The following is a 21654-nucleotide window of genomic DNA, read 5'->3' as shown; positions in this document are numbered from 1 at the left end:
CTTATTATAATGAATAATAACTGCGTTATAATAATAATAATAATAATAATAATAATAATAATAATAATAATTATTATTATTATTATTATTATTATTATTATTATTATTATTACATATGGAATTAAATTACCCCTTTCAGCACAAAGCTATACGAGACGTCGACCTACAACTCAAACGTAAGATTCGAATCACATGAGTTCCAACTGGAATCTGTTTTTGTTAAAAGAAGAGGAAGAAATAAAATATTTACTGTAATTTTCTACTTTGTTCTGTAACAGGATGAAAGGCTAACAAATTCGTTTTGAATTCTATTCTTTTAACTTTCCCTTCTACAGGCGATTCTTTTAAGTTTGTTTTCCAATAAGTTTCTTGTAAGTCTGAAAGACCAATTTCTATTGAATTCGTAATTATGTTTTCCCGTATAGTACGTCACTGTAAACATGAAGAGTACGCATATTTATTGTCATTTAAAAATGAAGTGTTATTCTACTTCTCGAAAACTTTTGTCTGCTATTGTAAATGACTACATTCACTCTTAAATAAAAGAATGTCATTTGATCAAACAACTGCATTTCCTACGTTTTTCTTTAAATCGATAAGTCAATATGCTAGAAAAGAGATACGTTTTCTTATCTAATGTTTCATACCACATTTTCTGGCAGTCATTAACTACAAAGTTGACTATTGCGTGTTTGCGTGACGTTGAAACTCTACTATCACAAATTATTAAAACTAAAAGTTTGGTATACAACTTGCTAACCTACTGCTATTAAAAATGATTATTTACCAATAAAAACGGCTGAGCTCCAACCTCTTTTTGATTTCAAACCTTTGATTTACGGTTATTTTTGATTTCACGATTAACAAAGACAAATGTTTTAAAGTAGGTGTACTTTAAATAAATTATTTAATTAGATCTTTTTCATAAAGTTTATTTTTTTAAATTTTGTTTAATTTTTGTATTTTAATAAGCCTTCTCCAAAATCAATGCAAATGAATTCTGTTGCCATCTTTGGAGTTCTTTTAAACTATACGTTTGTGGACATTTATATGTTTGTGGCCAATGCTTTCAACAATGAGATCTCGGAAACTACAGGCTCTAGAAAGATGACGTTTTCACTGATCGATTGCAAATTTTGCGTAGATGGTCCAGTTCTAATTAAATATTTAAAAAATCTTAACCATTATTTCTTTATTACATTTTTACGGGTACACTGAAAGTGTTGAAATTTAAAAAAAAAAACTAAAACATATCTTACGCATTCTACATTCCAACAAAACATAATTACATACAGGGGTTGCATATATCTCAGGTGTTTGTTTCTTGGCCAAATTATGAAAAACGAAGGATAACGATTTCTCCAGTCTAAGATGAATCTTTATTGTTTGGATGCCCAATGAACACCATATATCACTGACATTATAATTAACCGTATGTATAATGTATTTGCTTATTACATACTGCATGGAAGAAGAAAGAAAACACTGATCATACATAAATTAAAAACTCCAACGGGAAGTAGGCTCAAATCTTGCAAATGGTGCGAGATATTGAAAAAAATAATCGAAAAATGTCCCCTTTACGGTATCTCTTGCCATTTTTTATCAAGACGTCTTTGACTTTGTTTGTAAAGGGACATGTACAAATGTGAGGAATAACAAGGAGATTCATGCTCATATGTGAATGATGCGCTGTGTAGAGAGCGCAGGTTCAGCTAGTCTATATCTTAAAATGCTAGGTTTATCTGTTTGTCCGCAATCCTTTCGACAATGAGACCTCTAAAACCACAAATGCTAGAAACGTGCCGTTTTCACTGGTTGATTACAAACTTCATGTAAATTGTCCAGTTTTCATTAAAACTTTCAAAAAAAAAAAAAAAAAGTCGTTATTGTTCTATTCAACATTTTAGGAGCCGTTTTGAGCCCATAAGATTAACATTGTTGCAGGCCGAAACTACGGTGTTAGGCAACAAGTAGAGAAGTTACGTATGGCGGGTTGACGATCATTGCAGGCGTTTTGCTTAAATCTGAATGGCAAAACCTATTGCATGCTGGCAACTACAAATGCCTCAAGAGACGCAATGAGGCGTACTCGAAAGGATATGGATTTATTAGAAAAAATATTTCCATTTGATATCGTGTCACTTCTACAAATTTACTACAAACTTACTCCAACATCTATACACAGCAATTCACTTCCTTTGTGAGTCTCCTTCCTTTACTTGTGTGAGTAAGGAGACATGCACAGTGGGAAGGAGATTCATGGTCATAACAGAACGATGCGCTGAGTAAAAGCACAGGTTCAGCTAGTATAAATAAAAAATGAAATGAAAAATGTTTGGCCCCAAACTGTTCCTAGACCGCTGTATCATTTTGATGATTTTTCGTACATGAGTAGACCATAGGCAAACTTAGGTTTCCACCAGATAATTTTGATTAAAATGCATATCATAACGGGAGAACAAGTCATAACGTATGCGAAAAATTGAGCATCTCACGAGCACATCAAACTTGAAAGATTAAACCAGGTACATAAACTTCTCTTGAAAATATCGGGACATCTGTCCCGAGCATTTCTCAATATTTCCGTTTTCAGGTGTTCGGGTGTGTGTGTGGGGGGGTATTTTCTATCATATATTACAGCATGACTCTGTAATTGCGTACCTGGAGCAATTTCAACCGAACGTTTTAAATTTATGACCTACAACCTGAAAAAAAAAAAAAGTGAACGTGAGTGGGTGAACGTGGTGACATGTAAAATTAATTAAAAGGACATACATCAGTGTCGGATTCATAGTTTACATGATCGATGAGATGAAAAACGACGCCCACGATGCCGTTTAAGTTAAAGTGCAGCTTCCAGTGGGGGGTAGATACATCATAACACCCCTACAGGTGGAGTGACAAAGGGTAGAATGTCAACAGTCGAAAACGATCGACAATGTTAAATTCATAGTTTTTGGGGTCGTTGAGATGAATAATGACACTCCTGATGCCCTTTAAGTCCAAGTTCAGGTCCAGTAGGGTAAGACACTCTTAGCACATCTAGAATGGAGGTGAGAAGGAGGTGACTAGATGGTGAGAAAACGGAAGTCACGACGCTATTTGTTCCCGTCATGGTAAGATGCACAAGTTATGGTATACAATTATCATGACCACCGAATTCAACGGTGAAGGGTTGTGTAGTTAGTCTATAGAATGACTAGGTAGCACAGTGGTTAGCGTATCAACGTGTAAACTGGAGAATCGAATTCGGTCCCTACGCAGTCGCACTTTTTGACTTGTTAATTTCATTGATATACACCTACAGACATAGGTAAGAAAAATCGGTTTATTTCACACTCAAACTATGGTATCAGTTAATCTAAAAACTAGCAAGCCTTTTGCGCAAGAGTCGGCGTTAGTATCCAAAATCTCAGAGTTTTTGCCTTGCAGCAGGTGGGGCCTAACATCATTTGACAACTGACAGTCGAAGTTAGATGTGCAAAAAGTGGTACAATTCTTCGAATCAAACCTAAGGTATTGCGCCATAAGGATGAGTGAAGTTTCCGCAAAACTGTGCTACATTTTACAATTTTATTTCGATAAACGCGTAAATGCGCAATGTCCGTGAAAAAAAAAATATGCCGTGTAGGGGCAAGATATGCTATTAAAATAATAATAATAATAATAATAATAAAAACAATTGAAAGATGGCTCTGCCGCTTTTGTTCTGGAAATTTTGATGTCCAAAATGCTTCTTCCAGACCTTCATGTAAGGTCACTTCCAAGGACCTGATCATCCATCACAGTGTTAAACCATTTGGAGAAAGCTGGCTAAGAAACGAAGCTTGACGTTTAGATGTCATACGATCTGACTCAAAAATATTTACTCGATCGAATTTCTATCTGTGAACCCCTACTGATACTAACGAACTCGAGCCATTTTCAAAGATGCTGACAACAAGTAATGAAAAGTGGATAAGCTACGACAACTATATGTGAGAAAGATCTTGGCCGAAACGAGAAGAAGCTCCACAGTCTGTGACAAAGCCCACTCTGACGCCCAAGAAGGTAGTGCTGTGCGTTTGGTGGAACTAGAAGGGCAACGTGTATCATGAGCTGCTGTCACCGGACAGAACGATAGACTCGGACCTGTATTGTCGACAACTGCGTGATTGCATCTAGCAATTTAAAATAAATGGTTGAATCTGATCAACAGAAAGGGTGTCGTGTAGCACGCTGATAACGCCAGACTGCACACATCTTTAATGACCCATCAGAAATTGGCTGGGAGGTTTTATGCATCTACCGTACAGCCCAGGCCTGGCACAATCAGACTACCATTTGTTTTTGTCTCTGCAGGACTCTGAATAGTGTTGTTAGTTTAAAAAAAAAGGCCTGTGAAAACCAGATGTAACAATTTTTGACCAGAAACTACCAAAAGCCTGCCAATACCTTTTAGACAATATCTGATATATATAAGGAAAGTTTCCTGGAATGACTCCGTCCACCAACCTGTCGACCAAACTAAAAATGATTCTCTGATACGGATTCAGCGTTCCAAGAATATGTTCCATGGCGGCCAATTACGGGAGAAACGGAGTTAAAGGCTGAACACTCATCGCCTACTTACGTCATATAAGGAAATTTTCCACGGTAACCTTCAGAAGAATTTTTGCTCTTCGCCCTTAATCAACTACTACTTCCGATTTCAACAGTAATTTACTAATGTTTATAAAGGTATATCGTCGTTTCAGAATACGAATGATTTCATATAAGTAGCTGTCCTATAAGTAGCTGTCCAAATTTATCACGATTTTCAGAAACAAAGCGCTTTTACTAGTTTTTTTGTCACATCTTAAGAGACGATACTTTTTATTTTATTATCGACTTGGATCCTCTCCCAGTTACCATTACAACTCAAACCTTCACTAACACCACCCATCCCCACTGAGATTTTCTTCAATCTTATCACGCGGATATCCCTTTCTTTCAAATATAAGCTTCCTAAGGACATCATTTTTCCATGGTGAGAGTAACTAAAATTTCCATTAACGAGCTGAATAATTATATTTATTTGTCTCTACTGAAGTTTAGCATCCTTTTTCAGGACCAAGGCTATATGCGACGTGGACCTACAGTTAGGTGGAATCCGAACCACCCTGATGAGCGCTCTCCCACCAGGAAACCTGTGACCAAAGGCGCGCACACTAGCACTAGACTAAACTTTCAATAAATCAGTGAAAACATCACCTCTACTCTCAGAAAATGATACCAAGGGAAAAGAACCCTTACCTCTTTTACTCATGGAACACAGCTAAACAATGACATTCATTAGATCAAGTTATGATTTCCTTTTATATGTCAATTCTATATTTTTAACATACATAATTGATTTCCAAATTATTTATTCGTAATTTGCAGCGCGGAATGAAATCACTTTTAGCGAGAAACATCACAAAATCACTTAAAGGACCACACAACCACTTTTAGTTGTTAATTTTTTCTCTCTAAAAAAATAAAATAACTAATTCAAGGTTACACAAAATAGCACTGATAATCCCAGAACTTGATATTCACTAACTCCTCTTGTGCGGTATTCCTCAACTCACCTGAAGTGACGTATATTGACAAATTGGCCACAGGCATTGTTGCAGCTCTGCTCGAAGCCCAACAAGGAAGGAATAATGAAGAAATCAACTTCTCTGTTCAAACTCACCAACAACAAACAGCTGACAACTGATATACCTAAGCACTACGTCCAGTAAGGAAAAGCTCCTTGGTTGGTATATGCCTGTACTAACGTAGGCGAAACGAGTTTTGAGAAACCATGGCCGTGGGCGGAGCGTTTGGTGCTCATCGGCACACGACCGAAAAAAGCATTTGTCCAAGTTGCAAAATATCTGTCAGCAAGCGTTAAGAGAATCTTTACAAGGTGAAGGAGATCACACAACGGTAGATGAGATGTTTATGAGGAGAAAGTTGTCGCTCTTCTCTATAAAAGCGTTGTTTGAGATGATAGCGATGACGATTCTGTGTAGTTGTGATACTCCGACTACTTCATCTGGTTGCCCTTTCCTCACAACTCTTCAGACCTCCCACAAATGCTTCCTTTTTTCTCTCTCTCCTAATATATACCAAACACACTTACTTGATAAACGTGACTTGCTCTTTTAAGCTTACTATTTGTAAATATAAAGAAACAGAAAAATAAAAAATATAAACAAAAGCAATAGTACCAGAGTCACGTAGTTTCCACATAAATAATTATTAAATATATTAATTAAATTATTTATCACTAGTAGCAAGTGGCTTCGTAAGTCGCCCTTACTATGTTCAAAGTTTTATAAGACGAATATCACGAAGTTCTAAGCTCACATGAAATTTGGTTAGATGTTGGGAAAACTACTCTAAAAATTGAACGTTCCAAACTGCATGGCTGCTGAATGAATATTAATTATGCAAGTAACAAATTGACGTTATCCTCTTGTGTTGCCAAGTTTGTCCACAATGCTCTCTCCAATCACATTTCAGTCAGTAAGTGGCTTTCTAACGCTCAAGATTCCATCCTTTCTTATTGTTTTAAATAAAGGTTAATATCTCAAAATTTAGTACAAAACTACATTTCTTTTCACTACGCTTTTCACTTATTTTACTCGTGGGCGAATTTTATTTAAACCAACAATGAATACAGTTCGCTGGAGTCCCGCTAATCAGTACTAGCTGGAACCGAACCCTGTTCGGATTACGTGATTGCTCGGATCAGCCGGAATAACAGCAAAATCGCTGTTTGAAGCGGGTGAACGGAACTATTGTGTTATAATACATAGCGTATAGTATTTCAAAATTCGTTTTCTGACTACAGCATATGTACTGTACTGGAAAAATGTTTAAAATGTTGGAAAAAATTGATGCCTTTACTGTTTCACGTACAGTACTGTAGTTACAAATCTTTCCGTTAGGGGGTATTGTTATCTTTTAATACTGTATTTAACGAAAGTTTACTTCATTTTCTACGGAAACATGCACCCATTTTCATCCTTTTTATTATTAATTTCCTAAAACTGAGTATTTTCGCCAAAAAATTCTCCCGGACCTGCTCGGAAATAAAAATGAAATGAAATCTTTAAGTTTTACGTCCTACGGTTATGCCGTTAGGCTAAATGAGACGGTGATGATGAGAGCTGAGTGAAATGGTGGAATGAAGAAAGTGGGAGAACCCCGAGAAAACCCACGAGCACGGTGTTTGTCCACCACAAAGTCCACACGGCGCGAGCTGGGATCGAACCAGGGACCCCAAGCACCGGAGGTGAACGCTCTACCACTGAGCCACCGTGCCCCCCGGACCTGTTCAGATTACCAGACTCCTCTGTATTTGTTTTGCTATCAAAAAGTAAGTTCATTTGTTACAATGTGTTGGCTGCTCTACAGACTTGATTCGTATTCCAAAGAAAAAACTTTACACATCCACAATAAATACTAGCTAGCTTCTTCAACACTTTAAACGGATTCTATCAATTAAACTAATTATTGTCTCTGAATATTCCTCTCGTCTCAATCTTATCCATTGGTTTCTTCGGTATTTACATAAAGATTTGATTTGATTTAGTAGCGAAGAATTTTCAACATTTCCACGGATGTAACTCCGAAAACAAGAATATCTTACCAAAAAGGTAAATGTAATAGAACTGGTGAATCATCTACGTAACAGACAGAATGCATATTTAAACACGCTGTATATCTTTTTGAACCTCAATATATGCCGGTATGAGATTGTAATTCACAGTCAACAACTGACAACACCCAGAGTTATAGAAGTAGGTTTTTCGTTCCGTGTAAATACTAAAGATGTTATGTGTCGCAACATTACATACACAAAACAAAAGAAAAAAAGAAAAGAAAAATGCTTACTCAAGTGTGACGTGAACAAGGGGGTGTTGTTTGAGGAGTTGAGAGATCATACTAACAGAGTGTGTCATCCTCCCACCTTGTTTGCAACAAAGGATATTACATTATGTGTTACTAAATGTTCAAGGTCAACAATGGACAACAAAAGCACTAATGTACTGGAAAATATGCGACAAACACATCCGATGTTTATACCAAATAAAGGTTCAATAGAAAGGAAATCTAAAAGGAAGATCATTTAATATAATGGATCGCCATTTGCCCTCGTATGCTATGCTCCATTCGGGACAAGAATTCCAGAGCAGCAAATTTGTAATACATTTTCTAACTCATAAGCCTTCTCATTATTTAGCGGAAAAATAGCCACTACCTATGATATAGTTTTCTTAAACATAGAGTTACAATAGGGATGCGCACGAGACGAAATACGAGGCGAGACAGAGCTTTTCCAATAGAAACAAGCATTTCACGAGACGAGACATCACTTTTATCATACATTTTCGAGACGAAACAGCTTCAACTCTTTGGCTTGTGTGAATCCTTAGCTACAGGCGAAACCGGATTGACATACTTCTGCCTCTTCTGCCCATTAATTGAGCATTGCATTGTTATGCACAGACGCTAAGGGACACGATGACAACGAGATGGACAATAATGGTAGAATGAAGAAAGTAGGATGAAAGGGGACAAGTCGAAGAAAACCCATCCATACGGTATTTGTCCACCACAAAGCCCACTTGGAGTGAGTTGGGATCGAATAAGGGATTAGGGGTGATCGCTGAAACAGTGAGCCTGCAGTCACAAATTAATATGAGCCCAGAAACACGCTTAAATTACTCTAAAATAAATCATTCTATCCAGGTTACAATATTGAACTGAAATCCTTTCAATTGTGATTTGTCTGAACACAAATTCTTTAATACGTCGAGACAAAATGAAATCAAAGCTGTCCTCTTCCCTGGTCTAGTGACTGATGCATGTGTCTTTGGCACAAGAGATCCCGGATTTACATCCCTGTGCGGGAGTGATTACCTAGTAGTGGTTTCCAACCTTCTTTACATATCACCCCCTTCCTACACATTGCATACATTACGCTTCTCTTCTTTCCGCTCATTGGTCATACGCGCTTTTTATCTGTCTCCATCTGCGATTTTAGATGCAGCATTAGCTTCTCAAATCTTCAATAATAACAATAATATGTAATATTAAACATATTATTATCAATTTATGTTTTTAATTATAGAAATCCAATATACATATGGAACACAAGGGAATGGAGTTTTTAGTCATTTTTGGAATTTAAGATTTCTATCTAAAGCTCTTTTTAGAGCTTGTAAATAACTCATATAATGTTAAAAACACAATGATATTTGCTTCCACGCACTTAATCGTAATGCACAAGCATTGTCTCTTTTTCTTACAACTTTGGTAATTTGATTTGATTCCCTTGTACTCTGAGCAACCTATGTGAAAGTGATCTTCGATGTGTTCGGATAACGGAAAAATGGTTTTACAATATGAAATATTTTGGAAGGAGACAGTATCTACCTCGTGGTTAGCTTTCATGTTACTTTGATTAAAGGGAAAAATGAACTGAAATCTTTAAGTTTTACGTCCCGCAGTTATGCCGGTTAGGCTAAACGAGACGGTGAGATGAGAAATGAATTAAATGGTGGAATGAAGAAAGTAGGAGGAAATGGGAGAACCCCGAGAAAACCCACGAACACGGTGTTTGTCCACCACAACCCCGAGAAAACCCACGAACACGGTGTTTGTCCACCACAAAGTCCACACGGCGCGAGCTGGGATCGAACTAGGGACCCCAAACACCGGAGATGAACTCTCTACCACTGAGCCACCGCGCCCCCTTGATTAAAGTGAGTGTCCTAAAAAGATATATGGGGTTCAAAATGTATCCCAATCATACAGCACCTCACACGTAAGTGAAGTTACGAGGATGAAATTCGGTATATCAATCCTCATTAAAAAATGGAGATACGTGTCTCTCTGTCAGTTTCTGAAGGTTTCCGTTTTAATGGGGAAAGGGAGCATTTGCTATATTTGTTCTTCACACTGAAATCGGACATTTCCTGTTGTTTGTGATCGTATCACGGGAAAATGGCTACTTCGTTTGAAATATATTTTGAAACATAGTACCTAGCTTAAGCTGGGACTTTATCATATCAGTTTGCTTAAAGGGTAGGTGATTCAAAATGTATACATAAAATATAACATCTTACCGATTATTATTTCACAGTATCCTAAGGGGAGGCAGAGACTTCAAATACTTTGTAATAATTTCTTCTTCTTGTGCGAGAAACTAGCATTTCAGTTACTCTTGAACAACAATGGGAAAGACTAATGCCAAACACGTAACACGTGTAAAATTTACTGAAGCTAACGTATAAATAGTTATAAATGATGCTTTATTCATAATTTCAGAGTTTATTTCAATCAGCAACTTACACCCGCCTCCTAGCTCTTCACGCTGCCCGAGGAAAGCATGACCTCCAGTTTGGGAATCATTACACTACAGTAATTCATATTGAGCTTTAAAATGTAGTTATCATTCCATATAATCTCGCTGCTAACAAAGGACGTACGTAAATACAAATCAATCAAGTTAAAGCTGCTACACACTACATCCCAAAAGTAAGGATTACATGAATTAATACATTACAATGAAGTATTAAAATTTATTACACAGTTGCACGGTTGTGATTAAAATATTAAAAGGTAACACTTAAATCAATATATAATATTTTGTTAATTTTTAATTGATCATGGTTAGCAAAATTTGTAGCAATTAAAATTAACTTTTTTTCTTCCAAGCCACGTGAAATTAATATTCTGCAAAACTTTTTTCGTGTATATTTATATATATTGTAAAACCGAAATTCCTCGTAAAACTAACAGATGCACACACACACACACACACACACACACACAAAAAAAAAAAAACTATATTTAAAAAATCCATAACTTTATTTTTCTAATTTTTATTATTATTCGTGAGATCAGTTTCAAAACAGTCTTTTTTCACAATAATCGATTAATTTAACCATGCCTTAATTTTACCCATTAAATTTCACAATCCAGAACAATTCTTATTGCATGATAGTGAAAACAGTTTAATTTGGTTTTAATAATTTTTTAATTAATTTTAATTTTAACCGTTATTTTTAAATTAATTTTTCCAGCTATAACTTTAGTAATTTCTCTCGAAGCATTATAGAAGTAATAATAAAATAAATAAACTTTATTTAAAACACGTTAAAATAACTCTTTTTCCATTTAGCAGCTTATATTATTTACATTACTATGCCCTTTAATTTATTTGGTTCAATATGTAATTCATCTTAACAATTCAAGTTCTTTTATAGAATCTCTATACTGTGAAGGCTACAAAATTAAGGAATATACTCTTATCGACATAATGCATCAAAAGTTTAAACGTTGTAAGGCTGAGTTATACACATGCTTAAGTGTGTTTCAATAACACATTTCAAAAGAACAAAGACCTTCAAAAACACAAGGAGAAAGTAGCCAATGAATGGTTTTGCTCTGAGAGTGAGGTAAGTAAGTAGTGGGCGTGTTAAGGACTAACGTCGTAAACAGATATATCAAACATCTTTTTTTTCAAGATTGTAAATAAGTTATTGCTGACTCTTTGACCTACATGCCTCGCGTTTACAAGACAGTGCAAGAAATTTAACATTTATTGCATGTATGACCGCTAAGGCCAATACTCCTACATATTGTCGGCGGTACGTCAGCAAATTCCTCGAAAATTGTATTTAAGGGTTTTGCAGCCTTCTGAAAAGATCCATCTACCCGTCTTTTGCAGTCGGTTCTATTCAGTACTAAGAGCCAGCATAGCTATGCACCTCCTTTATACTGACAGTCTTCGACAAAAGAATATGATATATTGCATATATACAATTGTAAATAAAATATTTTCTGCCGATGACTGTATAATAATTTATTTTACATTACAGAATATGCATGTAAAAGAAAATAACCGAAAATGCATCTTGGTGATTCTGCGTAGCATCGAACTATATCTATCAATGGTACATAATTTCATATGATTTACTCTGTACTTATAAAACTTGTCATCGAAAACTAGGAGCATGACAGCGGAATAGCCTGAATATTTCAATACGAGAAACTGTATCCTCATTTGACTTCAGTTATGAGGAAAAAGCATCTTCATAAGAAATAGCTTAACTACCACTATGAGATACATGAGAATGAGGCTCAGACATTATGGCATCATAATGAATTAAATACGACAAATTATATGATTTACTAATATGAAGTTTTTTTCCAAATAAATAAATAAATGAAATTTAAAAAATCCAGAACTGCACACTGCACCATCTGATAAGATTGACCCTAATTACGATCTCCTAGTGATTGAATTTTAAGCCTGAAATAGGGACTAGTTTTAGCGATGGCGGGTTCATGATTAGAATTAAGATTAGGAATTTGATTTCTGGGCTTTTGGCATCCATAACAGTGTTAGTCCGTCACGTGTGAGGGATGAGGACCTCGGCGATTAGACACTACCCGGGGAACTGGCGAGGAAGAAATTAATGGGAAAGGAAGCAAGCGGTTTGCGAATATAATGTTAGGTACCAACCTCGCATTTGGCTGATGTGAATGAGGAAAACCCCACTCAGGATGCTGAACTAGGGTTCACTGTAATAGTCATCTTCAAGAGATAATTTCTATTTAAGGGAAACTTCACTGTATTTGCGAATTATATCTGTATTCACAAAGATAACGTTATTTGTTCGTCAATCTACGAGTCTTGGGCTAGTTCTCCTAGGTTGGGCCTCTTCACTGTACCCTCTGCTTCATAAGTACTGCACGTACTTGTAGTAGGATTTTCGCCACTCTTGCTTCCCGTAAGAGTGGATAGTAGGCTTCTTGATAATTTAGACCGCTGATAGCTGATTTGTCTCCATGACCATACTAAACAGTTCCACAGTAGTAGTCAAACAAGGAAATTATTATTCCGATACCTCTCTATTCCATGAGTATGCCAATATCTATATGTATATTGCGCTTGAATGGACTAAAGAAATGTTCGTTTTTCGTACAGACATCTGCAGCGATCCGTGTCTATAAACCTCTCTTTAAGTCATTAATGTTAGTTAGCACTGTTAACATCACAGAAATGGACTGCAGCACATTTTGTAAAATTCTGGGACTAAGATGTCCTGTTGGGATATACAAAGCGGCGAATGCAACTAGCATTTCAAAGTTCAGGTAAAAATATATATATTCAAATATCGAACTTTGTACATTCAGACAAAATCTATACTTTCTCCATGTCTATGAGAGATAGTCCTTACTATTAACTATAATGTAGTTTGTAGCACTCTTCGTACACAGCATACTAACAACTCCCTTTTGCACCGACTTTACGAGAATATCCTTAATTTCCCTCACTCTAACAGTTTTGTTCACTAGCTCTCTTTGGTAGAGGAGTACGCTTCTGAGGTATGCGGAAACTAAACACAGTTGTGTCCCAGAGTTGAACTTGATATGGACCGCCACTCCAAGTTTTCTCGAATACGAATAGCATATGCTGAAATTTAGCTTTTCGACGATTTTGGACAGCCCTAGCTCTGAAACTATGCATTTTCCTCCCACAGATCCATATGAACTTTTCTTATTTTGATATGAGGAATCACTTCTTACAGTCTGTCTGTATAGTTCATTAACACCCTGTATATATAATATGTTTTCCTAAAGTACTGGAGAGGTTTGAGAAAAGCCTTCGGGTCTCATCCTAAACGAAGGGAAAATCCCAACCTACACCTCCTCGCGGGAGAAAGCGGGCAACGTCGTAGGCGGCTAATGTAAGTGGGGACCGACTGACTCCCGGATAAGGAGTCAGCCCCTTTTCCCAAGTGTCAATGCCCTTTTCGGAGGGCGGATGAGCGGGTGGAGGTCAGGACACCTTCTTGCTATTAGGAGGAGAAACTGTCCTAAAAGGTGGATGAATCACCAGGTGGTCAACGGCATGGAAATGTGAAAAGAAAATGGGGATACTACCACATATTTCTCCCCGGATGACGAAGAAGGAGAATTAATATAATGGTTCTTCCTGAGGTAAAACATTCCGGAGGTAAAATAGTCCCCCGTTCGGATCTCCAGGTGGGGATTACTCTGGGAAGAATCATCAGAGGAGAAAATAATAACTTTCATTTCGGCATAGGAACCTGGAACGTACGGACTTTACGACAAGTAAAGCGAGATGGCCAGGAAAAGGTGAAACCGTATCGGGGGATTACACAATATTCTATTCGGGTGACGTTAAGGCCGAGAATGGTGTCGCGATAGCAATGAAGAGCGAAGTAAACTTAGCAAGAAATGTAACCAAAGTAGAACGCTGCAGTGATCGCTTGATGTTTGTAAAACTAAGTGCAAATTCAGTGGATATTGTGATAATACAAGTGAATGTGCCAACAACCGACCACGATGACAATGAAGTAAAAGTATTGTATGATGAGATTAGCGACCTATTGCACCAGGTGGGAAGAGGTAAGATCAACGCCATAGTAATGGGAGACTTGAACAGCGTAGTAGGAGAAGGAGCCGCCAATAAGGTGGTGGGACTAGGTATAAGAAACGAACGGGGCCAAATGCTTGTCGATTTCTGTAAATGGTGACGAATATGTGGTTTAGAAAAAGAAATACCAAGCTGTACACATAGAAAAGTCAAGGAGATGAGAATCGCTACCAAATCGATTACATTCTTGTCAAGCAACATTTCAGGAATAGTGTACGAGACGTGAAGACACTACTGGAAGCGGACACTGATTGGGATCACAATCTCCTATTTGTGGAAGTGCGAACCTGATTAAAGTCAATGAAGAAAAATGAGAGGAGAAATCGAAAATGGAACTTGGAGCGACTAAGAAGTATGGACAGTGATGTGGAAGAAGAGATTGAAGAAAAATTCTGTGTAATTGGCGATATGGTAGACAATGTAGAAATGTAGTTGGGAAAAAATTAAACAGACTCTGTACTTGACACACTCCACAATAACATTGGCAAGATGGAAAGAGCACTGAGAAAACCATGGATAACTGAAGCGATGCTCAAGAAGACGGACGAACGCAGAAGGGCGCAAACCACGGACATCTAAGAATACAGAAGGCTGAATAATGAACTGAGAAGAGACGGACAAAGCCAAAGAAAAGTACATAGAACAGATATGTGGAGAAATAATGGAACTTCAACAGCGTGGCAGATATGAAGTGATGTATCAGTCAGAATGCACAAGAATTACGAGGCAAAGCTAACAATGTATACGCACGTATGGAATCGAAGATCAACATGGTCATGTAGTCAATGATCATAAAGAATTCTTAAAGTTTGGGAGGAATACATTAGGGTCAATCCATTTCAAATCGTCCAATTTTAAACAAAATTGTTGCTCAACAATTCTTATTTTCCTGATCTTTTTGTCATGAGTTCCCTATAGGTACAGCCACAAAACACTATTTGAAAAAAAAAAAAAAATACATGCCATAGTATTTTCTGGTAGCAATTTTTAAAATGGCGTTGAGCAAATTTTAATATAAAACATGGTTTCTAGTCTGGTGATATTGATCTCAGATATTTGAAAGTATCCACTTTGTCAAAAGTATTATTTGATATTTTAACGCATCCGTAATTTGCCATATTACGATCCCGGTGAACTTCCATGTATTAGTTTTATCTGCATTTACTTCTAAACCAATGTCACTGCAAGCGTTTAATAAGGACTCTGCATTTCTTTCTATTGTTCTCCTATCAACCCTATTAAATTTACATCATCGGCATACGCCGTAACCTGGTGAATACAATTCAGCTCTAGGGCCTGATTGCTATCTTTAATTTTCCTTATAGCGTATTCCGGAACAAAGCTGAACAATAATGGCGATAACGCCTCTCCTTGTTTCAGGCCATTCTCGACGTGTAAGCTCATGGACAAGAATTTTTCTGCTCGGATTTTACTTTGGGATTCATACAGACATATTTTAATTAATCTAACTAGCTTTTTCGGTATTCCGAATTCCGTAAGAGTGTTGTACAATGTTTCCCTCCTATCTGAGTCGTAAGCCTTTTTAAAACCAATAAACAGGTGATGTACTGGGTAATATAATCCCATTTCTTTTCGAGTATTTATCGAATAGTAAATATCTGGTCGATAGTTGATCGATTTCCCTAAATCCACACTGATAATCTCCAATAATTTCATCTGCGTATGGAATCAAGCTTGTTAATAGAATGTTAAGAGAAATGCCTCGATAATTATTACATTCAGTATTGTCGCCTTTCTTGTGAATTGGAACAATGATTGATTCTTTCCATCCACTCTTCTTAAATGTGTTCCATAGTGGTTTTTTTTAAGTCTCGCAATGATATGTTGAATTCCTGTCGTTAAAAATTCAGGAACCTTCAGGACTGGGTAAACCGTGATGGTGGTTATAAGTCTAGGAAACCGCACGATCAGATGAACAATCTATTACGCATATGATCCATTAACAGAAAATTTGGTACTTTCCCGATTCTGAACAAGCTTAAGGAACAGTCAGTGCATTATAGAATTCGGAATTTTACCGATTTTGCAGATTCCAAGCACCTGATAGGTGGTAACATTATTACGTATGTGATCAATGAATGAAAAATTTGTTCGAAATATTCATACAATGTATATGAAAGTTAAAACTTAAAAATTTCAAGAATGTACAGAACCACCCGAAACCAAGCTCTTTTTTGTGCAGCTTTTATGATTATCATATAAATGTATTTCTTTCATGTTTTGTTTCAAAAAGAGGCTGTGTGATATTTTGAAGTAAAAATACTACACAGAATTTTGCTAGTTATTTGTGTATTTTTTAAATACTTATTTTTGTGTATAAGAAGTTAAAAATGATTATATATATTGGTTAATCCTTTGGAATTCATAATGTAAATATGTTAAGAATTAAAAAAAAAAATCTTTTCGAAATTCATGTTTTATTTTAGAGGTTCTATATTATTATCTACATCAACCACTAATCAAATGAGTTCTTGTGCTGTAGAGAAGCGAAACAAAGTCTGCTTTATCAATTTAAAGCAAAATTTTGAAAAAAGCCCAAAATTTCCCAAGCAAAAAAGCGAAGCAGAAAATTTTTTTTTAAAAAAAAGCCTTTTTTTTTTTTTTTTTGGAGCCCTTGCATCTCTAAGCAAGACTTCTTACTGAAGATGATCGCCTTAGACAATCTTTCTTCAGAATTTTTGACATCTTACGGGAAGAACTCTTTAGTAGGCTGGACAGGCTCAAAGAAGTAAGCAAGGACTTCAGCTTCCTCAGTGGAAGCTCATTGTGCGAAATGTCTTCGGAGGACCTGAAAAAATCGTGCGCGGATCTCGGTCTATGATACCAAGACAATTTGAATGCTGTAGAATTATATGTAGAAATTGAGAGTCTTAATGACGAGACTGTTGATTCTTACCGGACCTCAAAAAGTCCACCCCAAGGAATATACTCGACATGATTACCGAAAATAGCCTTCAAAGTTTCTGTCCAAACGTCTCAGTGGCTCTTAGAATTTTTCTTATCCTTCCATGCAGTGTGACAACTTGTGAAAGAAATTTCAGTAAACTAAAACTCATTAAAACATACTTACGTTCATCAATGGAATAGGAAAGGTTCTCAGATTTGGTAACATTAGTTAATGAAACAAGGTTGTTCAATCTACATCTTATGAAAAAATTATTGAGGAGTTTGCATAAAAAAGAAAAAAAACTATTTTTCTGAGCGTATGTTACAAAACGAGAAGGGAATTATATAGAATACCATTATTAATAGATACTATAAATAAAAGTACTTGTTCTCTATATTTATTGTAACATATAAATGGATGTGAGACGTGTGTAACTATCTACCTTACACTTAAGCATATTACCAGAAGAATTATTTACACACTGGTGGAAGGCGCACACATAGAGGGAAGCCAATACATGCGAGGAAAAGGCAATATAGACACGTGAAAAGCCAATATACACATGAAAAAAGCCAATATATACATGAGAAACGCCAATATCGCATGAAAAAAACCAATATCACTTGAGAAAAGTCAATATACATAATCATCTACACACAGGTGGAAGGCGCGCACATAAAGTGAAGCCAGCACACAACCGAAAAGCCAATATTCACACACAGGAGGAATCATAAAATAAGTCAATGAAGAAGAATTTTCTGAGCCAACAGAAGAAGAGGAAGCTACAATTTATCAAGTTAAGGGTCCGTATTTATAGAAAAATGTTTCTATATAACCAAGGAAGTTCTGTCGTTTTACTCATTACCTTCGAACATCGATATGCTACCTAACACGTACCTAGAAGACAGGCACGTAGCCAGGATTTTGTAATAGGGGGGGGTCCGTGACAAAATACTATGGTTATCACACAAGGGGCTCGATCATTCTAAATTATTTTACTGGCAACATATATGGGGGGGCGTGACATGATATACTGTGGTTACACACTAGGGGCTCGATCAGTCTGAACTATTTTACTGGCAACGTACCCATATGGGTTTGTTAGGACAATAAATTGAGAATATGTTAGTAAGTATTTTAATAACAAACTATGGAGAAATCTCGAGTAAAAAAATATAAAAACATATTGAAAAAGATAGTCTTTTGAGGTCATTCGAACTCGGTTCTTCTTGTCTTCTTTCTTCTTTTTCTTATCTTCGTTTAATACCGTCAAGGATAGCAACGAGATCTCCTTCGGCAGTAAAGACATTCTATAAAATGGATTCAGTTGCCGCGAAACTGAAAATTTCTTTAATAAGTGTAACTGGAATCTATGTTGCCAGGCTCCTATTATTGGTGAATGGGGGCATTTCTTAAGTTCTACCTAAGAGTCTACCTGATCGAACCGGTTTATCGATCGTGATTTGTAGTCCATAGGATTAACATGGAGCTAGATGGAATTCGGAATGCTCCGTTACAATAACATCCATTTTAAACTTGACCCCCCGTTTGCTCCACACAAATCTACTCAGAAGAAAGAGTAACCAAACGCTTGCTGTAGCTTTATATTTTTAGCGCTGATTCTCCTTTTCCTCGTTTCTTTTTGCATCCTTCCTTAATTTTTTTCATTTCTGGTCCCGAAGGGGGGGATCCGGACCCCCCGGACCCACCCCTTGGTTACGTGCCTGCTGGAAGATCAAAAATAGTTCCCATTAGCATGGACGACCGTCCACCAACGTTTTGGAAGGCCACGGATTCCATTGCGGTAGAACGTGGTGGGCCGTGAAGCGAAGAAGGTATCAAGTGCATTTTGTACCTCTATTGGGATTTGAACTGGCGCCCTCTAAGGTAATTGTCCAAGGTGACAATCGGACGGTGCAAAGTCCGGGAGTATGGCGGATGCAATAGTGTTTCCCATTCAAGGCGTAGAATGGAGTCCTGGGTCATCCTAGACACGTGGGGGTTAGCGTTGCCCTATAACAGGAGGACTCCTTTGTGATTCAGAAGTGTTGGCTATAGAGTTTTGAGTTCTTCTTGAATACGGCTCAACTGCTGACAGTACACAGTTGCAGTGTTGCTCTGACCAGCTGGTAGCAGTTCCCGATGCACAATGCTGCGAGCAGTCCACCAAACACGCAGGAGCACCATCTTCTGGTGCAGTGCTGGTTTCGGCTGTTTTGGAACCGGTTCATGGGATGCTAACTAATGATGACGGTGCCGTGGAGCTTCGTACAGGACCCATCTCATCACATGTTATTACCTTATAACGAAATGGCTCCTTCCTCAGACGAGACAGCAAAGAAATACAGGTGCTGCTCGCGTTGCCATCTGGCCTAGAGTCAAATCATGTAGGATCCATCGACCCAACTTATAGTGTTTCCCAAGTTGATGGAGGTGCTGCCGAATAGTTTCTCCACTCACATTGAATTGTAGTCTCAGTTCCTCACATGTCTGGCCACTGTTCACCTTATTTTCTGCCTGAGATCTTCATTTTGTACATGTGTTGGTTTTCCGACACGTGGTGCATCTTCGAGTGTTTCGTCACTGTCCTTAAACTTCTTAAACTACTGCTGCACTGTCCACGTAGTCACGACACTCTCACCAAAGGCCTGGCATATCTTCCGCTCCGCTGCAGCCGCGTTTGATCCCAGTTTGAACTTGTACAGCATACACGCCCTTATGATCCTCTGTGGAGGTCCCATGTTCACTCTGTGCCTACGCAAGTTCACGGTGTAACTGAACTGCCACAACCAGGTAGTATGTTGGATATAGCCACACCAACAACTGACCTTCGCCCTTTCTCCATTCGTACTCAACTCACGGTGTGAGGGCCAATGGAACACAGACCTCCACAAAAAGCGACAGAAGTTTCTTGGTTACCTTTATAGCTTGTTTGAATTGTATGTAATTTTTTTTCTATTACAACACTGATATTACTTTGCGTTAAAATATGAAGGACATTTCAAAATAGGTCCCAATACATGTATATAACAAAGTTGCATCTTCTACAACTATGTATTTCTTACGAGGAAAATCTTGAGAATTTTGTTTTCAGTGTAACAGAGTATTTTATTTTCGAAATAAACGAGCTTCAACAAAAGAACCGGTTTCAGAATTTAAATTTTAAAGATATCATAAATATTTAATATAAAGAAAACGTAAACATTGCATAATGTATCGCTTTGTGTTCTCACTTTGTAACTTTTGGGTACACTTCGTAATTGGTGTCAAGCTCGTATATGTACAAAATTTCAGTAAAGTTACTAAAAGGGTGAAAGATGACAAATAGTTTAAACTTTTTAAAATATATATTTTAACCTAAGATTTATTCCAATTCCTAATATAAAGTATTTAGACTTGGGATGAAGGGGGCGCCAGAAATACTTCTTTGCCCCGGGCGCAATATTTCGTAGATCCGGCCCTGGTAAAAACTCATGTGCAGAACATTTGAGAGAACTATATCATTGTTTCTCATTTGCTTTTCTGATCCCCCGTCACCTGGGTCCCCTTTTCCTTTACCTTTTCTCTCTGCAGGGAGTTTTCTGAAATCTCACAAACAAAGATATACCAGATTGAAGGAAACAAAAAGTTTATTGATAAACCTTTGAAACCAATACTCAGAAGTGTACAGTAATTTCCAGTTTATTGTCCTCGACTTTCTCCACTCTCGGTTTTATGCTTTGTCAATTACCTTGCAATCCGACTTTTAGCAATACACCTCTAAACTTGCATTTTGCATTAGTTCGGTAGCAGTCATTATGACTTGTAAAATACGGGTTGTGCTTGCTCGTAATACCAAGGTAAAAGTGGTTCATGCTAGTGAACGAGATAACTGAATGTTGTAAAGCAAATCGTGAAGAGATTCAACGTCGGTAAAACTCAGGTGTATCAGTTTCTAAAGAAATAAATGGAAATTTTGAAGCGGTGGGATAACTGCAGTAATGGAAAAATAAAGAAAGAACTTAAGAAAACTGAAAACCAGACACTAATGATACAGTGTGGGAGTGGTTTGTTAGTGTCAGATCGAAAAATCACCACATATCGGGTTCTATATTACAGGAATAAGCTAAAACGGTAGCTGAAAAACTGGGCAAAACTAATTTCAAAGCAGGATACGGACAAAATCTCGCGGCCGAAACATCGCCGCCCAAAATCTCGCGTGGCCAAAACCTCGCCGCCCAAAACCTCGCGGGCCAAAATCTCGCCGCCCAAAACCTCGCCACCCAAAACC

General features: G+C 37.2%; 1 protein-coding gene across 9 annotated transcripts in view; it reads right to left on the bottom strand.

Moving 5' to 3' along the window:
• LOC145694717 (uncharacterized) overlaps positions 1-21654 on the bottom strand; it is a 245130-nt gene that overhangs the window by 142531 nt on the left and 80945 nt on the right. The window contains exon 1 of one of the 9 annotated variants that reach the window (XM_081771251.1): positions 5595-6033. The exons of 6 other annotated variants lie outside the window; for them this stretch is intronic. In XM_081771251.1, the coding sequence (XP_081627377.1) occupies positions 5595-5631 (37 nt within the window). In that variant the 5' untranslated portion in view covers positions 5632-6033. Of the gene's footprint in view, positions 1-5594; positions 6034-21654 lie in introns of those variants that run through there. 2 more of the 9 variants (XM_081771253.1, XM_081771255.1) reach the window with 2 other exon arrangements.

The sequence above is a fragment of the Thermobia domestica genome, chromosome 9, assembly GCF_964235325.1.
Source record: "Thermobia domestica chromosome 9, izTheDome1.hap1.1, whole genome shotgun sequence".
NCBI classification, from domain to species: Eukaryota; Metazoa; Arthropoda; class Insecta; order Zygentoma; family Lepismatidae; genus Thermobia; species Thermobia domestica.
This window is presented reverse-complemented; position numbering and strand designations above follow the sequence as displayed.